A 24,284-nucleotide genomic window follows, 5' to 3' on the forward strand; every position below is an offset into this window, starting at 1 on the left:
TGCCGAATTTCAGAGCCTTGAAGGGTACGAGAAAAGAATGCTACTGGCCTGCCTTCCTAATTGAGGGTAGCAGCCAGAGCGAAATCAGAGGCGTCACACTCTACTTGGAAGGGAATGGTCTCATCTACCGCATGCATCGTAGCTTTGGCAATGTCCCCTTTAATGCAGCTGAAGGCCACGCAGGCCTCAGCAGAGAGGGGAAAAGTGGTAGACTTGACCAGGGGGCGGGCCTTGTCCACGTAATGGGGGCCCCATTGGGCGTAATAGGAAAAGAAACCCAGGCACCATCTGAGGGCTTTGAGAGTGGTGGGAAGAGGGAGTTCTAACGGGGCGCATACGGTCGGGATCAAAGCCAATGACCCCGTTTTCCACGACATACCCAAGGATAGCGAGGCGGGTGGTTCCGAACACACACTTGTCCCTGTTATAAGTAAGGTTCAGAGCTTCGGCCACTTGGAGAAATTGTTGGAGGTTGGCGTTGTGATCCGACCAGTCGCGACCACAGATGGTGATGTTATCCAGATAGGGAAATGTGGCCTTCAGTTGGTACTGGTCCACCATCCAGTCCATTTCCCTCTGGAAGACAGAGACACCATTCGTGACACCAAAGGGGACGTACAGGATAGAGCCTGCCTTGAAGGCGGTGTAGGGGCAGTCCTCCGGGCGGATGGGGAGCTGGTGATAAGCGGATTTCAGATCTATTGTTGAGTACACCTTGTACTGAGCTATCTGGTTGACCATATCCGAGATGCGGGGTAGGGGGTATGCATCAAGCTGGGTGAACCTATTGATGGTTTGACTATAGTCCACGACCATCCTATCTTTCTGCCCAGTCCGAACAACAACCACCTGGGCCCTCCAAGGACTTGTGCTTGGCTCAATGATCCCCTCTCTGAGCAGCTGCTGCACCTCTGACTGAATGAAGGCCCTGTCCCCCACGCTGTACCTCCTGCTTTTAGTTGCCACAGGTTTACAGTCGGGGGTCAGGTTGGCGAACAGTGATGGGGGAGGGACCTTGAGGGTGGAGAGACTGCAAGTGGTGTCGGTAGCGCAGCTGTTGGCATGGTGCTGGGTGGGATGTGTGGGCCGGTGTGTGTGTGGTCAGTAGTGATGAAGTCCCACAAAACTGAGGATTCCTGACAGTGAGTGGTGGGAGGGGCCCGTCATATGCCATAGTCACACTTTCGAGGTGGCTCTGGAAGTCCTGCCCCAATAGCACAGGTGCGCACAGTTTGCATGTTTTTTACATGACCAGTGGCGCAAAGTTCTGATATTCTGTGCCCTGAACCACCAATGTCGCTACACAACCCACCCGGATGTCTGTGGAATACGACCCAGAAGCCAAGTTGATCCTCTGACTTACCGACCGTGTCATGAGTCCACAGCGTTGCACTGTGTCCGGGTCAATAAAACTCTCAGTGCTGCCCGTATCAAACAGGCATCTAGTCCAGTGCCCCTCCACCAGGATGTCCATCATTGACCTTGCAAGCTGGTGTGGGACGCTTTGGTCGAGGGTTATGGTGGCCAGAGTTGAGCCGTCTTGGTGCCCGGTAAACACCGGCAGGTCGGGGGCGGGGCATGCTGATGCCGACAAAGATGGCCGCCCACATCCGGGCATGCAAGATGGCGGCCCCCATTTCTCACACGGGTTGGGGGCGGGGCAAGTTGACGCCGACAAAGATGGCCGCGCACATCCGGGCATGCAAGATGGCGGCCCCTATGTCTCACCCGCAGCGCTGCCCGACCCCGCTCGTAGTTTAGACTTACAGACCTTGGCGAAATGGCCCCGCTTTCCGCAGCTGCAGCAGGTCGCTTCTCGCGCCGGGCAGCGTTTTCGGGGATGTTTTCCGACTCCGCAGAAATAACACAGCACGGGGTTTTGACGGGCCGCAGCCATGGTCAGGTTCGGGGAGCTCGTGGAATCGCAACTGGCAGCGGCATTGGCAAATTCTCTCGCGGAAACCGGCGGCGGCAGGTTCTGAGGCATCCACGGAACCGGCGGGGAATTGCGCGACTGGACAGCATCAGCGTTGTGCAGAGCAGCTTCCAGAGTGTCGGCCGTCTCGATCACCGAGCGTAAGGTAAGATCGGCTTTTTCCAGCAACCTCTGACGTACACTGACCTCAGTCCTGTAACAAAGGCTTCTCGTACTAGCAGCTCCGCATGCTGTTCTGCCGTGAGCGTCTTGCAGTCACAAGTTCGGACGAGTGTCTGTAGTGCTTGGAGAAACTCGGCGCTCGATTCTTCAGGCCGCTATCACCGGGTAGCTAAACGATGTCTTGCGTAGACGGTGTTCACCGGCCGCAGGTACTGTCTTTTGAGGGCGTCCAGTGCCCCTTCGTAGGTCGGCAGGTCTCTGATAAATGAATAAACTTTTGGGGCGACTCTCGAGAGGAGAATTCTGTGCATAACAGCGGGTTCAGTTGCACGAACCTCCTCCAAGTATGATTGGAAGCATGCAAGCCAGAGTTCAAAAGCAAGAGCTGCTTCAGGGGCTTAGGGGTCCAAATCCAATCTTTCCGGACGTAAAACGGTTTTCATGTTGTAAAACTTCCAGTCAATAAAATTGATGCACCATCAATAACTCACTCTGAGACGTAAGGCGAGATATCGGCTTTTATTGACTGGAAAAAGGAACAAGCAGTGAGTGACCACCATACTACATCCTGGAGACTGAGAGGCCGGGCTCAGGCCTTGATCACCTTTATACAGGAGTCTGTGGGAGGAGCCACAGGAGTAGTCAGCAGGGGCCGTGTCCAGACAGGTATATGTAGTTCACCACAATTCTGTTCTGTGTATGCAGACATACCGCCCTGCAAAAACTAATTTCAGGAAGGTAGCACCCCTGCCCCCCCCACCCCCCGGTTGACCTCCAAGGGTGTATGTAATACTTGGTTTAGTGATTTTGTCTAATCTGTAAACCAAGTTGGGTATATGCAGAAAATATGACATTAAAATATGTACTTGTATTATCATGGAGTCATTTTTTAATTCTATTACAACTTTAAGCAAGTCTGCAGGGAGTTTGGCCTCATCGTGTTGTAGGACATCAATAGAGTAGCTCCTTAGCAGCTAGCCAGCTATAAATAACATTAGCTATGCTAATGAACGCATGACACCTGTTAAACTCACCTCAACATCTCTTTTACAGTCATTTAACCACCATGGGCAATAGAAAAGTCACTGTTGCAAACAGTGCCCTGAGCAACACTGTCATTATTTTTGACCCCTATTAGGCAGGAGTACACTTTAGTGTAGTCTGGGGTGAAGTACGTTTTATAATTTTCTTTTTTCGGAACTCGCTGCCATGGCGCAGTAGGACACTAAACTGAACTGATGGACAATGAAAGAGAGAGAGGTCGACTGTAAAGCCTGCCCACAGAGAAAACTGATAGGTCTACTTAGCACAAAGAGAGACCAATCAGGGTGTTCGCTGTCGCTCTTCCTCTCCCTCTCTCTCTTAAAAAAACATTAATTTCCAGGATATTGTATAATTTGCAGGTGTCAGGGAGCTGCTATCAATATGTGGGAGACTCCTGGAACTTCCGGGAGAAGTGGGATGTCTGGTATATGCTGCTTCTTTGGGTTACTGTTGAAGATAAGAGATAGGAGAATTGTATCCTATCTAATTAGAATGGCTAGATTTAGGGGAGCTTTCTCCGGTGAGGGACACTAAGGTTGGAGCTTTGTTGGGGAAGAGGAGAGAAGGCGACGGAGAGAAGAGATTGTAGGAGTTGACCTGGAGTGGGGCTATGATTTGATGAAGCCCGGGGAGACCAAAGGAGGATCCGTGAAGGGGAAACCATGAGCTCTACTTTGTGCACATTAGACTGTTTCATTAAACTAGTTTTTCTGAAAGTACCCTTTAGTCAAATTAAGAATTATAAAGCTAAATCTTTTAATTGCAGTGTACTGTCTGTTATTTTGTGGTACTTATTTGTACAGGGTAACAAATCATGCAGCATCCACACAGACAGGGAGATTTGTTGGGGGGGGTGGGTTGGGAGACGCTGGTTTGCACTTCAATCTCCCATGCTTGGTGGGGCTGGAGATTGTCTTCCCTGGACTTACGTAGCCAATGGAATCAGGATGTTACAAGAATAAATAGAGCATCAATTTTATAGAGGACCTCAAAAACCGTAGCATATGTCATGTTTAGAACTGTACATTATACTCAAACTGAGTTATACCCAATGATTTGTAAAAGAAAAAATAGCATGACTTTTTCATATGTTCCATTATCAGGTTACAACCTAAATTTGTCACATATTATCTTAACTGCTTTATCAGCTTGGGCTGTCACCATCAATTATTGTAACCATACAGCTGCAGGTCTTAAGTTGTTAATACCCCCTGAATATAATATCATTCAGATTAAGATGTGTTTCTTTGTTTCGCCTAACATTCATAATCTGTATCTGATTTTATCTGCCTATTCATGTCAAACTGGTCTCTATTGTACTCGCATTTCACCATTTACAAAGTTTTGTAAACCCTGGTCAAACTAAATTTGACTTATGATCCTTACTATTGATAATGGGATGATTCACCTATAGTCATTTGGGTTTTACTGCAAATTCTAATATAAACAAAAAAAAAGATCCTTGGCCAAAGAAAATATTTGCTTCTCTCACAACCAAGTGATTCCAGTATTTTACATTAGTTTTTGATATCCAGCATAGTAAATTTGTTGAAAGCATTGTTAACTTGCAAACATAATTTCCTCATTTTTCATCATGTTAGTCATGAAAGTTATTCTCTAAAAAGAATACTGAGTTCAGAATCAACACGAGTGAATCTGCAAATGCTGGGAATAAATAAAAACACAAAATGCTGGCAGAACTCAGAACTCCTGATGAAGGGTTTCAGCCCGAAACGTCGTCACTACCTCCTCCCATAGATGCTGTCTGGCCCGCTGAGTTCTGCCAGCATTTTGTGTTTTTATTTTTTTATATTGAGTTCAGAATGATTTTGGGAGGCTTATTCCATTTGACAAGCAATATATAAAGTCAGTATAACTAAACAATGATGCACAGTGTAGGTTGTACTCTTTGCAGTTCTGGTTGCATGCATCATTCTGGATAAAAGCTTAACAATTTTTGCATTGTAAGTGTCAGCTTAATCATTTTAATCTTGGAGATAACTCCAGTTTTTGCCTTAATTTATAAAAATAAAGTTTATGTGTAAATTCAATATATTTAACGGAATTCAAAATATTCTTAAGCCCCTTATGTATCTTTTTGGTCTGCTTTATTTTCTGCTTTTTTGCTTATTCTGCTTATTGTGTGTTTAAAGTTTACATGCTCATGTCTGGTATCCTTGGATCAAACAACAGCACGTGCTTAAGAACGAAGTATTGTACTACCTAACTAAAAACACAGACCATGATTTCTTCAAAGGGATTATCTTCTAAGCTATTTTTTGAAGTTTTTATGAATATCAATTACTTACCTAAACATTCAGGATGAATTGTATTGCAGGGGTGTGGTATTTTTATTATTATTATTATCATCATCATCATGTCAAGTTTCACGAGCAATCTGTTCATAATAGTATTAAGTTATTTATAGCGCACTTTTCATATGAAGTGCTTTACAGTGGGGTAAAATGCAAGCAAAAAAAGACAGATGTTAGTTAAAAGCAAGGTTAATAGATTTTCATAAATTAAAATTATAAAGGGTTATAAATTTTGGTAAACCTTTCTAAGAAGCAGGTCTATTTTAAATATAACTACTGGACTTATACTAAATATGACTTATCTATAAATGGAACATTGTTTCAGATGAATTTTGTGTAAAGAAGTAATTGATTAAGTGAAAAAGGATCTAGTGCTTTCCTGGTGTGTATAATGAATAAGCTCTTCTTCGGCTTTGAGCGGGCATCATCCTGAAGAAGATGGCAGAGTCTGTCATCAAAACATCAGTTATAATCGATACCTGTACCCAATTGGATGCCCAAGTAATTGATTAGTTACACACAAGTGAAACTGTCCTACTTCATTCTAGCATTTGATGAAGTCCCATATTTTAGTACTCTAGCATGAAATTGTAATATTAAGAAAGAGGTAGTAACCCTAATTGTGAGGTGCCCTTATGATTTTATACTGTTTCATTGTTAAAACTGTTTTCCTTCAAGAGATACCATTGATGATCAAAACCAGTGGAGAAATGAAAGGCTGAAAACGTAATGCAAAAATATCAGTTTTCTGTATTTTATTACTTAATCACATATAAAACACAAGTCCAGCAAATTAATGAAAAAGAAATTGTACATGGTTATTAATTTATCAAAAATGTTGATAAAATTAATTTATTGAAGTGTGAATGTGTTACCATGTACTATACTACCTTGAGACTCATTTTCTTGCAGGTGTTTACAGAGAAAATTAAGGTATCCAATAGATTTTATGAATAAACTATACATAAAGACTGACAAACCATCACTGTGCAAAAGAAGACAAATTGTGCAAGTAAAGAAATACTGAGAACATTAGATAATTATGATAGAAAGATAATAGTGCATCAGTTTGCCTTAGCAATAACACACAGTCTAACTTTAAGGGAACATCCTTAGCATGTTCTCAGTTCACTAATTTTTTAAGTCTGTAACGGGACTGCACTTTAAAAGATAGATCTTCATAAAATTCTTAAAATATTTGCCATTCCATATTTAATTTCAATGTTATGAAGCAGTGCATATTTATCATGAGTTTAATAATTGAGAAATTTCAGACATGCAGAATGTTCACTCCATCCTGGACAGCAAATAATTGCGCTTACATTTTTTTCTGTGATTGAGTGAAGTAATAATTGTGTTCCATTTAATGCTGGGAAATGTACTTGAAATGTCCTTTTCTTGCACTTATCTATTCTATAAATTGTTACACAAATGTCAATGATAGAATTTTTAATGGCTTCAATATGTGAAAAATATCAAATGGTTAAATTTAATAGCAGTGCTTCAGTGCATGCCAATAGTGAAGTTATCTTCTTTGGCTTAAATAGAATAGTTACCAAGCTTTATTTTAGACTCCTGTTATTTAGGTGAATTATTAATCTTGGAAATGGGAAGAAGCCTGAAAGATTTGAATGCAGAAGGCTTCCTCTTGGTAAATTACAACTTTTCACTTTTCAACGTTGAAGTGTAAATTTTGCTGGAGTGCGGGAGTTGAGGGGGAAGATGTAATGACCCTTTTTAATATAGCCATTTTTGAATTCAACTGTTTAACATTCATGAGTTCATGTATTGGTTGGCCATTCTTGATTGGGATTTCTACAGCTATAAGAAATGTGCTTTGTCTCCATACGTTTCTAAAGTCATGAAGAACTCCACAAGCATACTGAGAATTAGTGTAGATATTAGCTGATCTTCCTTCTGCCATCTTACAGTCTTCACTCAGGACTTTCGGCTCTCCCTGTTGCACAGAGGTACCAGGAGCCATGCTTCCTGATGCCAGTACTACACTTTCAGAAACAACAGCCCATCCAGGCAATCAGATTCCTCCTTCAATTGTTGAGGCGCCATCAGTGTAGAGAATCAAATCTGTATTCAATGGAGGTGTTTCCTTGTAATGATTTGCATCTTCATAGCATGTTATTATCCTTTCACAGTCATGGTTAGTAAAGTCTTCCATGTCCATTAGTAACAGTGTAGTTGGATTCTTTGGACTTGCTTTCTGAATGATGATATTAAATACTCTAATACAGTAGACTACTTGAACCACCAACCATCTGTTAATTGAGGGCCTTAATCAAGGTCAGTAAAGTATGTACTGAGTGTGGACATCAAATATTTAAAACTTGATCAAGCATGATGACAGAAACTGCCGCGACTGCCGCGTAGGTTGCCTGCACTGCTCATTATTATGAACCCCATTGTAGTGCTACATTATCTAATTTCACAGAGTAAAAACGTTGTAGGTCTCCACGTTCTTTAGTTAAGAAACTGCTGTCATGAAGTCATGTTTCTCATTGATATACAGGGTAAATGGTTTACATGTATCAGGGATTCTCAATACAGGTGCAGTACACAATGTCACCTTTAAAGTTTGAAATTCTTTCAGTTGTTCTTCATTAAAAGTCATGGGGTCATCTGAGCACTTACTGCCCTTTAATAGATTGTTGTGTAGTTGTGTAATTTCAACATATAAATCGACCTATGCTGTGTTGTAGCTAGTTCTGGACACTTAGATTGCTATTCAGTACTGGTTATTTGTGATTACTTTATTAATGTCACAATGTGCCTTGAGTAATGTCCATTGGCCATAAACCTAAACCTAGTTAATCAATACAGGTTAACGATCAACCTGTTGTTGTTTTCGTTCTCCAGGATGAGCTTTGTTAAGAATCATTTTTGATTTCTAAAGATAGCTTGTTTACTTTCTAAACAATTGATCCATAAAATCTGATATTGTTAATGGAAAATTAAATGGCACAAAAATCAAAATGCGGTAATTTTGTATTTGGAGCATAGATCTACATACAGGGGCTTTATTTGTTTGCTGGAAGGTTATTCTGAGATTCGAAAACAGGCTGGTCAGTTATTCTTTGTAACCTCATGCATATAAATCAAAATAATTTGAGATGAGGTATGGAGGCAGTTTGTGTGTGCAAATAATCGGGTACATTTGACATTTGTTCAACATTTGTTTGACAAGAGACATTTGTTCCACGAAATATATTCTAGAAATGTGTGGTGTTCTGTATAAATAATGTTGACTTTATGGATTTTTTTTGCTGCAGCTCAAACTAATTTAAGCAAGTAAAAAGGGCAAGTGCGGTATATAGGCATTTTATATAAGTCGGGTAAATACTTTGCAACATTCTGTATTTGTTAGATGAAACTCCAAGAGTGTGTCATATGTGAATGTATTTTCTAATAAACTCAGTAATCATAAACAGATAGCTGGTTGGGAAGAAGGTGAAGCAATACACTTTTGGCAAGAAATAGAGATTAAGCTATTTTAGTGGGGTGGGGAGGAGGATGGTTGGAACATAATGTTCAATCCTGTTTTGGATCGTTGTTCCAACTTATTTCATCATTGGGTACATGGATGCTAAGAAAGAAAGATAACCATCCCCAGTCGTTTTGCTGAATACAAAAACTGTTACTCATTCTCACCCTCAAAAATAATCCATAAATTAAAGCAGTCCTTTGTCTTGTGACTTGAGTGGTAATATTTCTTCAGAAGAAAATAGTACAGATATTCTGCAAAACCAAATGTTATTTTTAATGCTTGGTTATTGGTTGACTTGTAGTTTTATTCATGGAAGTTTATTCCTCTTCCAGTTTATCTTCTATGCATTCTCACTTTAACTGTAAAGTGCGCCCAAGATTTCCACAATTAATTTTGGTGGTAACCTTATATTTATATTTTAAAGAATGAAGGAATAGAAGGCTGATTAGTATGTGTACCAGAAATAAATTGTGGTGTGAGGGTGGATAGGCATTTGTGCATTTTTCAATATATGCATTAAATTCCATCATTAGAACTTAGTCTTCAGTCTTCTTAGATTCCTTTGCTATTCCAACCCCTTTCTCAGTATTTCTTGCTCCAACCAACTTTCTGCTGGAGTGGAGCTAATCTACAGAACAAATTGGAAATCATTCAACCTCTGACTCCAACCGTAACTATTGAACTGCAATGTGCAGTTGATGTTCACTTATGTGTATACTCTGAGGCTGAGTTTCAAATCATTGGTGATCCATTTACCAAAACACACAAGAAAATAGGCCTTGCACAGAACTTACTTAAGACAAAGGCCCTTATCGGCCTGTTTTTACTGTATGACTTGACTCCACCAGAAAAAATGGTATATGACCAGATTGTAAAAAACATCGATCACATGATATATATTTGGAGCAACTTCTCAGTGAAGTTGACATTTATGCTGAAATTTATCAGTCATAGTAAAAGCAGTTTCACTATAAACATCATCTTAACACCAGCTCAAAATTGTTTTAATTATCTGTAGCTGGAGAATTGTATTCAGCTCTGGTCCTCACTTTCAGGATAGATATAATTGTAATGAAGAGGGTGCAGAGGAGATTTATGGAGATGAAAACAAAAGAATGTTGGCAGCTCAGGAAAGTAATGGATATGAGAAAAGTTTAGATAACCTGTACTCATGCTCTTTAGAATAGTTATGAGGGTGTGCTGCTGAAGCCATATAAGATTCTGGTAAAATCTCTTCATTTTTTATTATAAGCAGAGATTACTGAAAGTATTAAGCTAATTCCCTGAAAAACTTAAAAGGTCACTGATCATCATTGGTGGAAACATAGGTTTTAAAGCAGTTATGACATAATATCCAATCTGCATGTTGATTCAGTTTCCTCCCACCATTGAATTGTTCTTTGTGACTAACTTTCCTTAATATGATTATCTAAAACTGAGAAGTTAATAATTCATTTGTGGTTGATGCTGTCAGTGAATCTACCATGAAGATCAATTTGATAGTTAATAACTTTACTTGAAACTTCTGTGCTTATTTCAATTATGTCGGAGATCCTGCAGAAACAGCAAGTATAAACCAAGGAATTTTAAAAGCTTGAAATCCTTATGATCAAGGGTTGATGAGATTTAACTTGTGCTTTTGGTGACAATACATTTGTATATCATTGACATAGACTTAACTGTAGAGGGCCTTATAAGGATGTTTAATAATTTTTAAAATATACCATGGACTCCAGTTAATTGGGCCATCTGTTAATCAGAACAGCCACTTATTTGGGACAACTGTTAAAGAGCAAAAACAAATTGAGGAAATAGCCAGGATTATCTTCATTTATTTGGGACAATAGGCCACTTAATTGGGGCAAGAGACTGTTGCTGAAATTTTCTAACATCAAACGCATGCATGTTGTGTGGCCATTAGAAACTATACCATGCTTTGAGTGAAGAGTTTTTAAATAGCATCAATCACGTGTGTTTTTGTACAAAAAACAGTGATTTTTGCCACTAATGGTTAGCAAGAAATAAGCAATAAGGCAATACAGAACTGTCTTGTTCACTGTGGTTTCAAGCATTCAGATTTGGGCATGCCAGGAGTGAAAATTAAAGAAACTCGCTTCTTCAAAAGGTTAGGAACTGCGAAGAATTTAAAGGTATCGTCAATCATCTTGAATGTTACCTTTGGTTCCCACTGGACATTCAGTTCTCACCTGTCGTCCCAAGTAGCTGTTTGCATGCTTCGACAGATGAGGGTAGCTGAAGGGAGGGGTCTTATATCCTGATGAGGTAAGGATATGCCTATGCTAGTATGCAAAGTCAGATCTGGCAGACTGGGCAGATGAGATCTATAGTGAGATCCAACAGCCAGGAAGGCATTTCTGTAATGCTATGTGGAGAGTGAATCGCACGATGAGGCACAGAATTCATAGTCATCCACAGCAACCAGGGAAGACTCAGTTGTGACATCTACTCACTGGACCTGGACTTCTGAGGTTGAGTGATTAGAACTGCTCCAATGTAATGGCTTGATGGGCCAAATGCATAATTCTGTATGCTATGGTCATATGATTTCCTGATAATGTAAATTTTAAAGATCTGTTTCCCTAAGCATTGATGTCAAAAACTAAAAGGCATAGTTTTAAAATGATTGGTGGAAGAATCAGAGAGGAAATGAGGATTGATTTTTTTCTCTAAGAGGATGCTATAGTCTGGACCTCCCTGCCTGAAAGTATGGTAAAACTAGGAATCCTTCTCACATTTAAAAATAGTTAAATGCGTACTTGAAGTGCTAGATCCAGATGTTGGAAATTGAATAACTGGTAAATTACTGACATACACATAATGGGCTGAATGTCCTCCCAAGTCCACGATTCCCTTAAGAAGATGCTTTTTAATACCTCTATCTTTGACTATGTTTTTGGTCATAGGTCTGATGTCTTTGTCTTTTTTTGTTTCATTTAATTATCTGACTGTTAAAAGGGCCTCGGGATATTTCTCTACTGTGGTGAGATGATATAGAAATACAAGTTGTTTTCTGTTGAGTTAATTTTTTATTACCAAGCAATCTTTCTAAGAATGATAATTATCTTGCTAATATTCTATTGGCTGTGGGCATACTGGTGAAGCAATTATTGTCTCTGCTAAATAGCCTTTGTAAGGAAGTTGGCATGATGCATTTCCTTGAAAAGCTGAGTCCAGTTGAAGTTGGTTACTACAGGTCTTGAGTAGAAAGTTTCAGAATTCAAACACAACAACAGTGGAGGAAAAGTGATATGTTTCCAGGAATTTATAGGTTATAGAATGCTAGTTGTTGCTTTGTTTAGGAGAAGTTACAAAATTTAGAGGTGCTATCAGCAGAGCTTTGGTAGTGTATTTTGTAGCTAGTACTCATTGAAAACATGGTTTGACTATTGTGGAAGTAGTGAATGTTTATGATGGTGAATTTTGTTGCCAATGAAGTAGTGTTCTTATCTCAGATGGCATCACGCTTAATAGGGATTACCACTAATGCACTCACTCAGGCAAGTGGAGTCTTCACATGTCTGAAGTGCTCTATGATTGATAGAAAATCTCTGGGAGTCAGGAGAAGAATAATTCAATGCATGATAACTAGACTCTGACCTACTTTTGCAACAAAAATATTTCAGTGCCTGGTCAATTACTGCCACCAGGTCTGTGGTGGGGCCTTCGTGATGATGATGGTACCACTGAATCAAAATCCCTTGGGTAGCATAATTAAATTAATGATTCAGAATAGTTTAAAAGTAGGTTTGCCTGTGTAATGAGACATCAGCTTTCAACACCCTTTAAATTTAACAGCTGCCCCCAAGAAGCAGGAATTAATTTGTATTAAAAGGAACTCTCTGAATCTATTACAGATGTTTTGAGCTGTAACTGTGCAATTGCAGAAATGGTTTGTTTCTGCAAGAAAATCTGCAGTTATTTTTATGTAGTTGATTATGCAGAAACTGTTTTTTTACTAATTTTTTTGTTGCAGTAGCTGTGCTCATTGTTGGACTATAAATTATAGATAAATTTTGACCTTCCTGACCTCTAGAAAGAAGAAAATAAAATATCTAGTTAATTTTCTTATGTATATTCATCTGCTATTTTGTGAATTATTCATAGTCAACAGCCATCAGAGAACATGGGAGGAAGAGTGTTACGTGATGCGTCATTGTATTTTAATAAATGTCTTCTTGCTTCAGGGAGAGCTGAAGGTTGCAGTGCTTGAAATCAGACTGTTTTATAATGTATGAGAAAAATGTGTTAAAACGCTGTGTTCTGATCAAAACCAATAGATAACTTGGAAGATTCTCAACTTGGAAGGAAGATTATATTAAGTCATATAAATATGTGGTATTATATTTTAATATATTTCTAAAGCCCTGAAAATATTAAAAATACAATATCTCCACTATCATACTGGATATGTGCAATTAATTGCAAGAAAGGAATTACTGTTGTGGAAGTTGGGATATTTTGAACTATAAAACCAAAGCTCAAACTGTTCATGACTGCTGTGTGCTCCCAGATATTAAATCCTCACCTTGAAGTTGTTTTTCTGATCTATCTACAATCTAAATGATTTCAGTTTTGAGTGGGTTTGTGTGGTGAGTGCTATTCTTATACTGTATTTGCTGACTATCACTCAGAAGTCTTAATGTAGAATGGCAGTAACAAAATAATTCCTCCTTCTAACACTATTGTTCTTTCCTTGAAATAATTGTCCAATATACGATTCTGTGCTGATGCTGAAGTGGGTGAGGTATTAATTATAATGAAATTGTGAATTGCATTTGGGAATGAGCATGTAATTTCACCCACAAAGCATCTTTTACATTTTAAGAAATGCTGGTGTTTTCTTGCATTATTGTACAGAAAATATTAAATCTTGTAAACTTTCATAGATGTGTGGTGCAGAGTATATTAACTAGCTGCATCACATCCTGGTTTGGAAACACTAATGACTACAAAAAGTAATGGATTTGGCCCAGTACATCATGGTTAAAGCCCTCTCCACCATCGAGCACATCTAAACAGCACATTATCACAGGAAAGCAGCATCCATCGTCAGGGGCCCGCACCAACTAGGCCATGCTCTCTTCTCACTGCTGCCATCAGGAAGAAGATATAGGAACTATAGGATTCTCACCGCCAGATTCAGGAACAGCTGTTACCCCTCAACTGTCAGGCCCTTGAACCAGTGAGGATAACTTCACTCACTTTCACTTGCCCCATCACTGAACTGTTTGCACAACCTATGGACTTACTTTCAAGGACTCTTCATGTCATGTTCTTGATATTTATTATTTATTTAGTATTCCCTTTTTTTGTGTTTGTGCTGTTTGCACACAGGCTGTCCACCATGTTGGGTGTGGTCTTTCACTGATTTTATTATGGCTATTGGATTTACTGAGTATGCCTGTGAGAAACAAATCTCAGGGTTGTATATGGTAACAATGTGTACTTTGAAATCCTTAAGTTAACTGCATAATTGATTTGTTCTAGAGTCATAGATTTCTACAGCAGGAAACTGTCTCTTTAGCCCAACTTGTCTATGCCAACAAGATGCCTAACTGAGCTAGTCTCTCATCAATTTTCCTGCATCTTGCCCATATCCCTCTAAACTGTTCCTATCCATGTACCTGCCCAAATGTTTTTCAAATGTTCTAATTTTTACCACCTCCACCACTTCCTCTGGCAGTTCATTTCATTTACCCACTCCCTCAGGTCCCCTTTCACTTTAAACCCATACACTCTAGTTTTAGATTCACCTGCCATGGAAATAAAAAAAACTATGTCTGTGTTATATCTATGCTGCTCATGATTTTATAAGCCTCTGTTTGGTCATCACTCAACCTCCTCCACTCCAGGGAAAATAATCCTAGTTGATCCAATCTATTATAACTGAAGCCCTGCAGACCTGAAACATGCTTATTATTTACAGTGCCCATAAAAAGTATTCAACCCCCTTGGAAGTATTCATGTTTTATTGTTTTACAACATTGAGTCACAGTGGATTTAATTTGGCTTGTTTGGCACTGATCAACGGAAAAGGCTATATTATCGTGTCAAAGTGAAAACAAGTTTATACAAATTGGTCTAAATTTATTACAATTATTAAATGCAAAGTAAGTGATTGCATAATTACTCATTTCCTTCAAGTCAGTATTTAGTAGATGCACCTTTGGCAGCAATTACAGCCTTGAGTCTGTGTGGATAAGTCTCTATACACTTTGCACATCTGGACAGTGCAGATTTTCCCCATTCTTCTTTACCAAACTGCTCAAGCTCTGTCAGATTGCATGGAGATTGTGAGTGAACAGACCCTTTCAAATCCAGCCACAAATTCTCAATTGGTTTGAGGTCTGGACTCTGACTTGGCGACTCCAGGAGATTAATTTTGTTGTTTTTAAGCCATTCCTGTGTAGCTTTGGCTTTATGCTTGGGGTCATTGCCTTGCTGGAAAACAAATCTCCCAATTTGCTGTTCTTGTCCAGACTGCATCAGGTTTTCCTTGTATTTTGCTGCATTCATTTTACAGCCTACATTTACAAGCCGCTGCAGTGAAGCATCCCCACAGCATGATGCAGCCACCACTGCTTCACTGTAGGGATGGTGTGTTTTTGGTGATATGTGGTGTTTGGCTCATGCCAAACATAGCGTTTATTCTCACACGTACAACAAGCTGGAGGAACTCAGCAGGTCAGGCAACATCCATGGAAACAAACAGTCAGCGTTTCGGGCCGAGACCCTTTGCGTTTAGTCTAATGGCCATAAAGCTCAATTTTGGTTTCATCAAACGATAGAACCTTCTTCCAGCTAACTTCAGGGTCTCCTACATGCCTCTGCCAAACTCTAGCTGAAATTTCATTTGAGTTTTTTTCAGCAGTGGCTCTGTCTTTGCCACTCTTACATAAAGCTGTGACTGGTGAAGTACCTGAGCAAGAGTTGTTGTCTGCGCAGTCTCTCCCATCTCAGCCACTGAAGCTTGTATCTCCTCCAGAGTTGTCATAGGTCTCTTGGTGGCCTCCCTCACCAGTCCCTTTCTAGCATAGTCACTCAGATTTGAGGACAGCCTGCTTTAAGCATATTTACAGCTGTGCCATATTCTTTCCAATTCTTGATGATTGACTTAACTGTACTCCAAGGGATTTTCAGTGACTTGGAAATTTTCTTGTGTCCATCTCCGGACTTGTGCTTTTCAATAACCTTTTCGCGGAGTTGCCTGGAGTATTCTTTTGGCTTCGTTCTGTAGTTTTTGCCAGGATACTGACTCACCAGCAGTTGGACCTTCCAGATACAGGTGTATTTTTACTACAGTCAATTGAAACACCTTGACTGCACACCAGTTTATCTCCATTTAATTATGTGACTTCTAAAACCAATTTGCTACACCAGTGATGATTTAGTGTATCATATTAAAGGGGGTGTATACTTATAAAATCAACTATTTTGTGTTTTATATTTGTAATTAATTTAGATCACTATGAAGAGATTTATTTTCACTTTGACACAAAAGGATCTTTTTCTGTTGATCAGTGTCAAAAAAAGTCAAATTAAATCTGTTGTAATTCAGTGTTGTAAAACAATACAACCTGAAAATTTCTGGGGGGGGGGGAGAATGAATACTTTTTATAGGCATTGTATCTTTTCTGCACTGCTTCTGATTTAGTCATATCCTTTCTATAGCATACAGATCAGAATGGCACCCAGAACTCTTAAGTGCAATCTCATCAATGGACAGCTATAACATGCTGTCCCAACTCTTGAACTCAGAGTCCTGACTGATAAAGGCATGCACCCTTTTCACAACCCTGTTTCAGAGAATTATATACTTATTGCCCTTGTCAATGCTCTTGGTCACCATTTCAAAAATTCAAACAAATTTATTAGATAAAATTACCCATATGCAAGGCCATGCTGACTATCCCTGATTGGTTGATGCCTTTCCAAATGCAGATAGATCCTATCTCTTAGTATCTGCCCTACCTCCCAAAGTAAGTTTCTCACCACTGATACTAGGTTCGTCAGCTGGTAGCTTTCTGCCTTGACCTTGTAGGCATTTTTAAATAAAGGCACATTAACCACCCTCTAGTGTTCTATTGAAAATTTAAAAGCCTTGAAATGGGATACCCAAAGGGCCTCTTCATCATTGCCAGTGACTTCAATCAGGCCAACTTCAAGAGTATTTTACCAAACTGCCTATACACTTCCCACCAGGGATCCATACACCCTTGTCCATTACTTTACAACCATCAACAATGTCTACTGAGCACCCCCACCCCGCACCACCCAATCCACCCAATTTTGGTAAATCAGACCAGCAAGCTGCAATCAAATCTCCTGTATGGAGGATTGGATACAGAAACTTGGACAATGCTGGTCTGATGAGCTTCTACATACTGCTATGTGTCAGTAGATTGGCCCATGTGCAGACTCAGCTGTCAGCCAACATCCCTTATGCTACTCAATGCACTCCCTTGTTGTAAATAACATTTCTAGGTCGCAGTAGTACTAAGAGACATGAAGCATGATTTGAAGAACTAATAAACTATGGTGTGATTTATTTCTCAGCCATATTCAAATAAATCACAGAAGAATATTTTGCAATATTGATAAAACTGCTGATTGAATCTGTCATTTAAAAATGCAGCTGAGCAAACAATGTTTGAATGATTTAATAATGATAATATTGATGACCTGAAGGGTCCATATTTCTGGCCAACAATCAAGGTATATCTCAGGCTATTGACTTTGAAGAAGGTTACCTGTCGACATTTAATAAAATCAATAATATGGATTTTCCCTACACAAAAAAATGCGCCTAGTAGATCTGAGGAACGGGTTGGAAGGGGGTTTGGGTTGGAGGGAAATGAAGTCAACAACTAAGCAGGTAAAAATGTTTTAATGAAAACAAACCGCAGGACTGTACAAAAGCACAGATTTTTAACTAATTTATTTAATAGAAAGTCAAGAATGTGAAATACACATGGTGATAGTGACAGCAAAATATGATAAATAATCTTAAAATTACCTTTTAAATTATAAAATCGTAGGAGTTTTTCTTATTCTGAGGGAAAGAATCTCCACTGACAAATATTTTTCAGGGCTGTAGAGTTTATTTTAACAGTAATTATCTCTGTAAGCAGGAACATCACATTCGTTGAGGATCAATATTTTTAATGATTTTTTTTGAGTTTCCTTGTAAAGGAGCAGAGTATCACTGACGGCAACATCTGGTGTGTGCATGTTAGTACATGTAAGTACTAGAGGTTGCTGAGAACTTTCATACTGTAATGACTGGATTGCTGTCTGTTCCAGGAGGATGAAGTAGGCTACCAGGACACCAACAACTAATCTTTCAATATAGTGAAGGAGGGAGGGTTTGCTTGCCTAGAGCATTAGTAATTTTCACATGGATGTTTTTCTCAAGCAGCTGTACCATCATCCTCAGTGCAAATCAAATGATCCTCCACACTTCATTCATTAACATAATACACTGAAAATCTTACAAGAGAGATCAGATGACACATAAGAGTCCCCTACTGATGCACTATCAATAACTCACTCTGAGACGTAAAGACGAGATATCGGCTTTTATTGACTGGAAGAAGGAACCAGCAGTGAGTGACCACCATACTACATCCTGGAGACTGAGAGGCTGGATCCAGGCTCTGATCGCCTTTATACAGGGGTCTGTGGGAGGAGCCACAGGAGCAGTCAGCAGGGGGCATGTCCAGACAGGCACACGTAGTTCACCACATTCACCCCCCCCCTTTGTTTTAAAAGAGTCCCCATGTAGCGAAGTTTCTTACAGGTTAAGTCTATCAGGTGGTCGAATCTGTTGCTGCGATCTACGTAGCACCGGCTGTGATTGCACAGATGGTGGCAGTGATTACACAGGAGACGGAGGTTGTGCTGGTTGAAGCCCACTAGGCGCCAGTGGTCCCTCACGCATGTGCGAGGCGCCTGGTATATATGCGTACGAAACGCCCAGTGTATGAGTGTCGTGAGGAGTCTGTGTAGGACCTGGTGAGCGCAGTGTCACCTCGGGTACAGAGTTCATAGTTACAGGAGAGTGTTCAGGGTAGTGGTCTGCTGCACCTGCGGGCGCCAGGTCGCGGACGGAGACCGTGTCCTCCCGCCCATCAGGTAAGACCACGTAGGCATACTGGGGGTTCGCATGTAGAAGGTGAACCCTCTCGACCAGTGGGGAGTATTTATTACTCCTCACATGTTTCCGGAGCAGCACTGGCCCCAGGGACGTCAGCCAAACTGGTAGAGTGGTCCCAGTGACAGACTTCCTGGGAAAAGAGAATAGGCATTCGTGAGGGGTGGCATTGGTGGACGTACACAACAGAGAGCGGATAGAGTGGAGTGCCTCAGGGAGGACCTCCTGCCATCGAGCGATATCGGCTTTTATTGACTGGAAGAAGGAACCAGCAGTGAGTGACCACTATACTACATCCTGGAGACTGAGAGGCCGGGCCCAGGCTCTGATCGCCTTTATACAGGGGTCTGTGGGAGGAGCCACAGGAGCAGTCAGCAGAGGGTGTGTCCAGACAGGCACACGTAGTTCACCACACCTACATTCTGTTACACTGTCCATAATGCAACAGTAATAATCATAATGAACCTTTGATCAAATGACTTGCTACAACATGTATGTATTTTTTTCCGAGTGGCATATTTCCTAAAGAACTGTGACCTATGCACAAAGTACACATTTCAGAGAGCAGCTTCAGTTGGTAGGTTTACATTAGTTGAGATTTTGCACTGACAGCATGTTAACCATTGCTGGCGACAGTAATGCCATCTTACTGCATTGATCAGATCAGGAGATGTATGGAAAAACTAACATTTTAAACCAGTGATGTCTACAATAATTCAGCAGTGACTGACCCTTCATGAATCTGCAAGGGAGGTTCTTCTTCAGCCAAAATACTGCTTAACCATTTCAAGATATATGTATGCCTGAAGGGAAGTGGTACAAGTAGTAGACATACAATTTCACTCATCTCGCAACTATCAGGCGCGATCATGTTTTCTGCCAATGCAATTGCTTTTGTCAAGTACTCTCTCACCTGATTCTCCCACTCTTAATTTCTCTCATGAAAGTTGTTTAAAGAATGCGATATGTAGAGCAAATGTTTCATCTCTCCATGCCACCGTTCATTTTCTTTCCCTTTTTTTTAAGAGGACTCTTCCGCAGATGTTGCTTTAATAGTTATAGTAATGGTAGACCAAGCATGGGGGAATAATTTTCAGAGTGTAATCAGTTTGCATTGTGAGTTCTCTGCAAGTCTTACTAGAATAATATGCCAGCTATGACTAGTCAAGTTATTTGACTATCATGTACCATTTTAGTGGGAGATTAATGGAAAAACTTCTGTCACTGTCTAAAAAGTCAGGATTGTACATGTTCATGCAGAATTCATGAGATTAGCAAACATTTTAAAAGAGACCTTACAGCTTGAGGTAATACAAACTGTTGTCACACCATAAGAGCGTAAGGTATAGGAGCAGAAGTAGGCTATTTGGCACATCGAGTCTGCTCTGCCATTCAATCATGGGCTGATCCAATTCTTCCAGTCATCCCCACTCCATTGCCTTCACGTCATACCCCTTGATGCCCTGGCTAATCAAGGATCGATCTATCTATCTGTCTATCTCTGCCTTAAATACACCCAATGACTTGGCCTTCACAGCTACTCATGGTAACAAATTCCACAGATTTACCATCCTCTGACTAAAGTAATTTCTCCTCAGCTCAGTTCTAAATGGACATCCTTCAATCCTGAAGTCTTGCCCTCTTGTCCTAGAATCCCCTACCATGGGAAATAACTTTGCCATATCTAATCTGCTCAGGCCTTTTAACATTCAGAATGTTTCTATGACATCCCCCCTCATTCTCCTGAACTTCAGGGAATGCATCCCAAGAGCTGCCAGACGTTCTTCATATGGTAACCCTTTCATTCCTGGAATCACTCTTGTGTATCTTCTCTGAACCCTCTCCAATGTCAGTATATCCTTTCTAAAATAAGGAGCCCAAAACTGCACAAAATACTCGAAGTGTGATCTCATGAGTGCCTTTTAGAGCCTCAACATCACATCCCTGCTCTTATGTTCTATACTTCTCGAAATGAATGTCAACATTGCATTCACCTTCTTCACCACCAACTCAACCAGGAGGTTAACCTTTAGGGTATCCTGCACAAGAACTTCCAAGACCCTTTGCATCTCTGCATTTTGAATTCTCTCCCCATCTAAATAATAGTCTGCCTGTTTATTTCTTCCACCAAAGTGCATGACCATACACTTTCCAACATTGTATTTCATTTGCCACTTCTTTGTCCGTTCCCCTAAACTATCTAAGTCTCTCTGCAGGCTTTCTGTTTCCTCAACACTACCCACTCCTCCACCTATCTTTGTATCATCGGCAAATTTAGCCCCAAATCCATTAATAGTGTAGTCCAAATCATTGACATACATCATAAAAAGCAGCGGTCCCAACACCGACCCCTGTGGAACTCCACTGTTAACTGGCAGCCAGCCAGAATAGGATCCCTTTATTCCCAATTTCTGCTTTTTGCCGACCAGCCAATGCTCCACCCACACTAGTAGCTTACCTGGAATTCCGTGTGCTCTTACCTTGCTAAGCAGCCTCATGTGTGGCACCTTGTCAAAGGCCTTCTGACAATCCAAGTGCACCACGACTACTGCATCTCCTTTGTCTACCCTGCTTGTAATTTCCTCAAAGAACTGCAGTATGACATCTCTTTTCACTTTTTATGTCCAAAATGTTGTGTGTGTCATGAGAATTGTTTGAAACAAAATGAAATCAAATTAGACATAACTGGAAAATCATACCATTTGTCTTGAAAATTATACACCCAAGTGCTTTTACTATATGACAACCTTGTAATTGGATTTCAATAACTGGTGTATTCCCTACATGACCTCATTCTGACTGCTGGAAGACTGCTTCCTTTCACTTCAAGCTAGATAATGTCCTTGATAAGTCATGAAACTCTTGCCTTAGGTGGGCTAGTGTTAGTCTGCTTTCCAAGGCTTACTGACGCAGCAATCTAGGATGGCTGACTGTGGGGTGCAGATAAGGGTGGTGCCTGAGAGACTGTTGGGAGGTGGCTTCATGTAGTCTGGTGAGAGAGGGAAATTGTTTTGAATCTGGTGATCAGGCAACTTTTCAGGAGACAATGTTAGAAAGTTACAAATAGGATTTATAACATATTAGCATTCTTTCAATCTCCAGACACAGAATTCAGCAGACTCACAGACCCTAACATCACACTTGATTTCACTTCAGTCTGCTGTCTTACCTGTCTTGCAGTAATCTGTACAAGACTGCTTACGTTGAAGAGGTGTGTGAATGTGCAGGGTACATCTCTGCTCCAGCAGGAAAGAGCTACATATGTTCTCACATGCACATCCTCCTCCTTTAGGATAATGCTTCACTCATGAATGCCTTCACCATGCTCATCGTAACAAAGCAATGCAGTGCACCATTTGTTTAAGGAGAACTATTGCCTCATGTTCAGTGTTCTATTGTAGAATGCATAGTTGCTCATACATTCCCAATCAGAAAAGTTTGGACATTCCTCCTCTTCCCTATAGTTCCTTATATTCCTGTTTTTTTAAAAATCTGTGGCAGCTATTAGGTATATTGCTGCTAAGGGGAATGTGCCTTGCTGATGTCCTTCTTTTTGCTCACTGTACAGTGAAGTGCTGAGTTAAGTGTGGTCCAATGAGAACTGTACAAATCCCTTTACAAAACTTCCTTTTGAATGTAAATCAAACTAATGGATGTTTAAACTTGTTCTTAACCAGTTTCTCAAAACTTTCTTTGACTGTGACCATTTAAACACTAATGTTAAATGCAGCACTATATTAGCACACAAAAATAAATGCAGTCCAATCTTTGGATAATGGTGTTGTAAGTGTACTTGTATGGAAAGTAACTGTACTAATCAGAAGCAGCACACACAAACTGCTGGTGGAACACAGCAGGCCAGACAGCAGTATTTTCTGAGTAAGTTTTTTCTCATCATTCTATGTGCACCTATTTTAATAGAGCTTGTCTTCTAATTCAAGTTTTTTTTAATGTAGAAAATGTCTGAACAAGTCGATGAACTTCAGTAAATGTTAATATACACAGCACAAAAGGCCCAGCTTTATAGTCTTTGTCAGCACTTAAAGAAATTAAAATTTATTTCAGCAAACGAATCACTAAAATTCGAACTGGAAAAGTAGCAAGTATATGTGTTAGCAATGCTAAAGGAATATGCAAACACTTGCTTGCTGAGGTGTTACTTACACCACAATCTCTCTAAATAAATCATTCTAAGGTGCAGAGAAGTAATATACTTGTGTGGAAACTATAAACTGACTTAATAAGTGACTAACGTACTCCATTGTCTGCTGTTCTGAGCTAGGGGCTGGAGGCCCAATGTCTGCGAGTCAGAGTCCGAGGATAAGAGCTGCAGTCAGAGGCCTGGAGGAAACTTGCCTTGCAGTTGGAGGCCTGTCTGTTTGTGTGAGTGAATGGGTGGGAGGATGGGAAAGAGACTTGTCTTGCTTTTCACGAAGAAATCTGCAGATGCTGGGAATTCAAACAACACACACAAAATGCTGTTGGAACACAGCAGACCCGGCAACATCTATAAGGAGAAGCACCGTTGATGTTTCACACAGCATTTTGTGCATGTTGTTTATCTTGCTTTTATTGGTTTTGTTGTTGTCATTGTTTTGCTTGTGTTCTGTTGAACATTATGGTCAACATATGTTTGTGCATATCCTTGGGTTGTGTTGGTTGTTAATGCAAAGAATTCATTTCATTGTATCTTTTGATGTGCATATGATAAATAAATGAACCTGTGTTGAATTCTGAAACATATTTGGAGAAAATATTAAGTATTTTAATATGTGGATAAGACCACAGAACTTGAATAGACCAACCCCAGCTGCAATAGGGAGAAGATTGCTGTGCTCAGAAAAAGATTTTTAAATCTTTAGTTATCACAAATGAATTGCCAGCTGACTGACCAATAACAAATGTGCTGCCTTTATTCAAGAAGGCCAACTAAAATGAACCTGCAAACTACCTGCAAGACTAATATCGTTGGAAAAATTAAAGGGACAGGATTAATCTTTACTTTGTTAGGCAGGAAATTAATCAAAGATAGTCAGTTTGGCTTTGTTGGTCAGATTTCTGTCTGATCAGATGGAATGTTTCTACGATTTAAGAAAATACATTAATTAATGAGGGTAGTGCAGTTGGTGCAAGTTTCACTGACTTCAGTGAATC

General features: G+C 40.1%; 1 protein-coding gene across 10 annotated transcripts in view; it reads left to right on the plus strand.

The window, feature by feature from the left end:
- Positions 1–24,284, plus strand: part of LOC132384020 (gephyrin) — a 647,984-nt gene that overhangs the window by 85,534 nt on the left and 538,166 nt on the right. Inside the window, exon 1 of one of the 10 annotated variants that reach the window (XM_059955332.1) lies at positions 10,485–10,525. The exons of 8 other annotated variants lie outside the window; for them this stretch is intronic. In XM_059955332.1, the coding sequence (XP_059811315.1) occupies position 10,525 (1 nt within the window). In that variant the 5' untranslated portion in view covers positions 10,485–10,524. Of the gene's footprint in view, positions 1–10,484; positions 10,526–23,402; positions 23,514–24,284 lie in introns of those variants that run through there. One more of the 10 variants, XM_059955347.1, reaches the window with a different exon arrangement.

Source organism: Hypanus sabinus, chromosome 2 (assembly GCF_030144855.1).
Source record: "Hypanus sabinus isolate sHypSab1 chromosome 2, sHypSab1.hap1, whole genome shotgun sequence".
Lineage (NCBI taxonomy): Eukaryota > Metazoa > Chordata > Chondrichthyes > Myliobatiformes > Dasyatidae > Hypanus > Hypanus sabinus.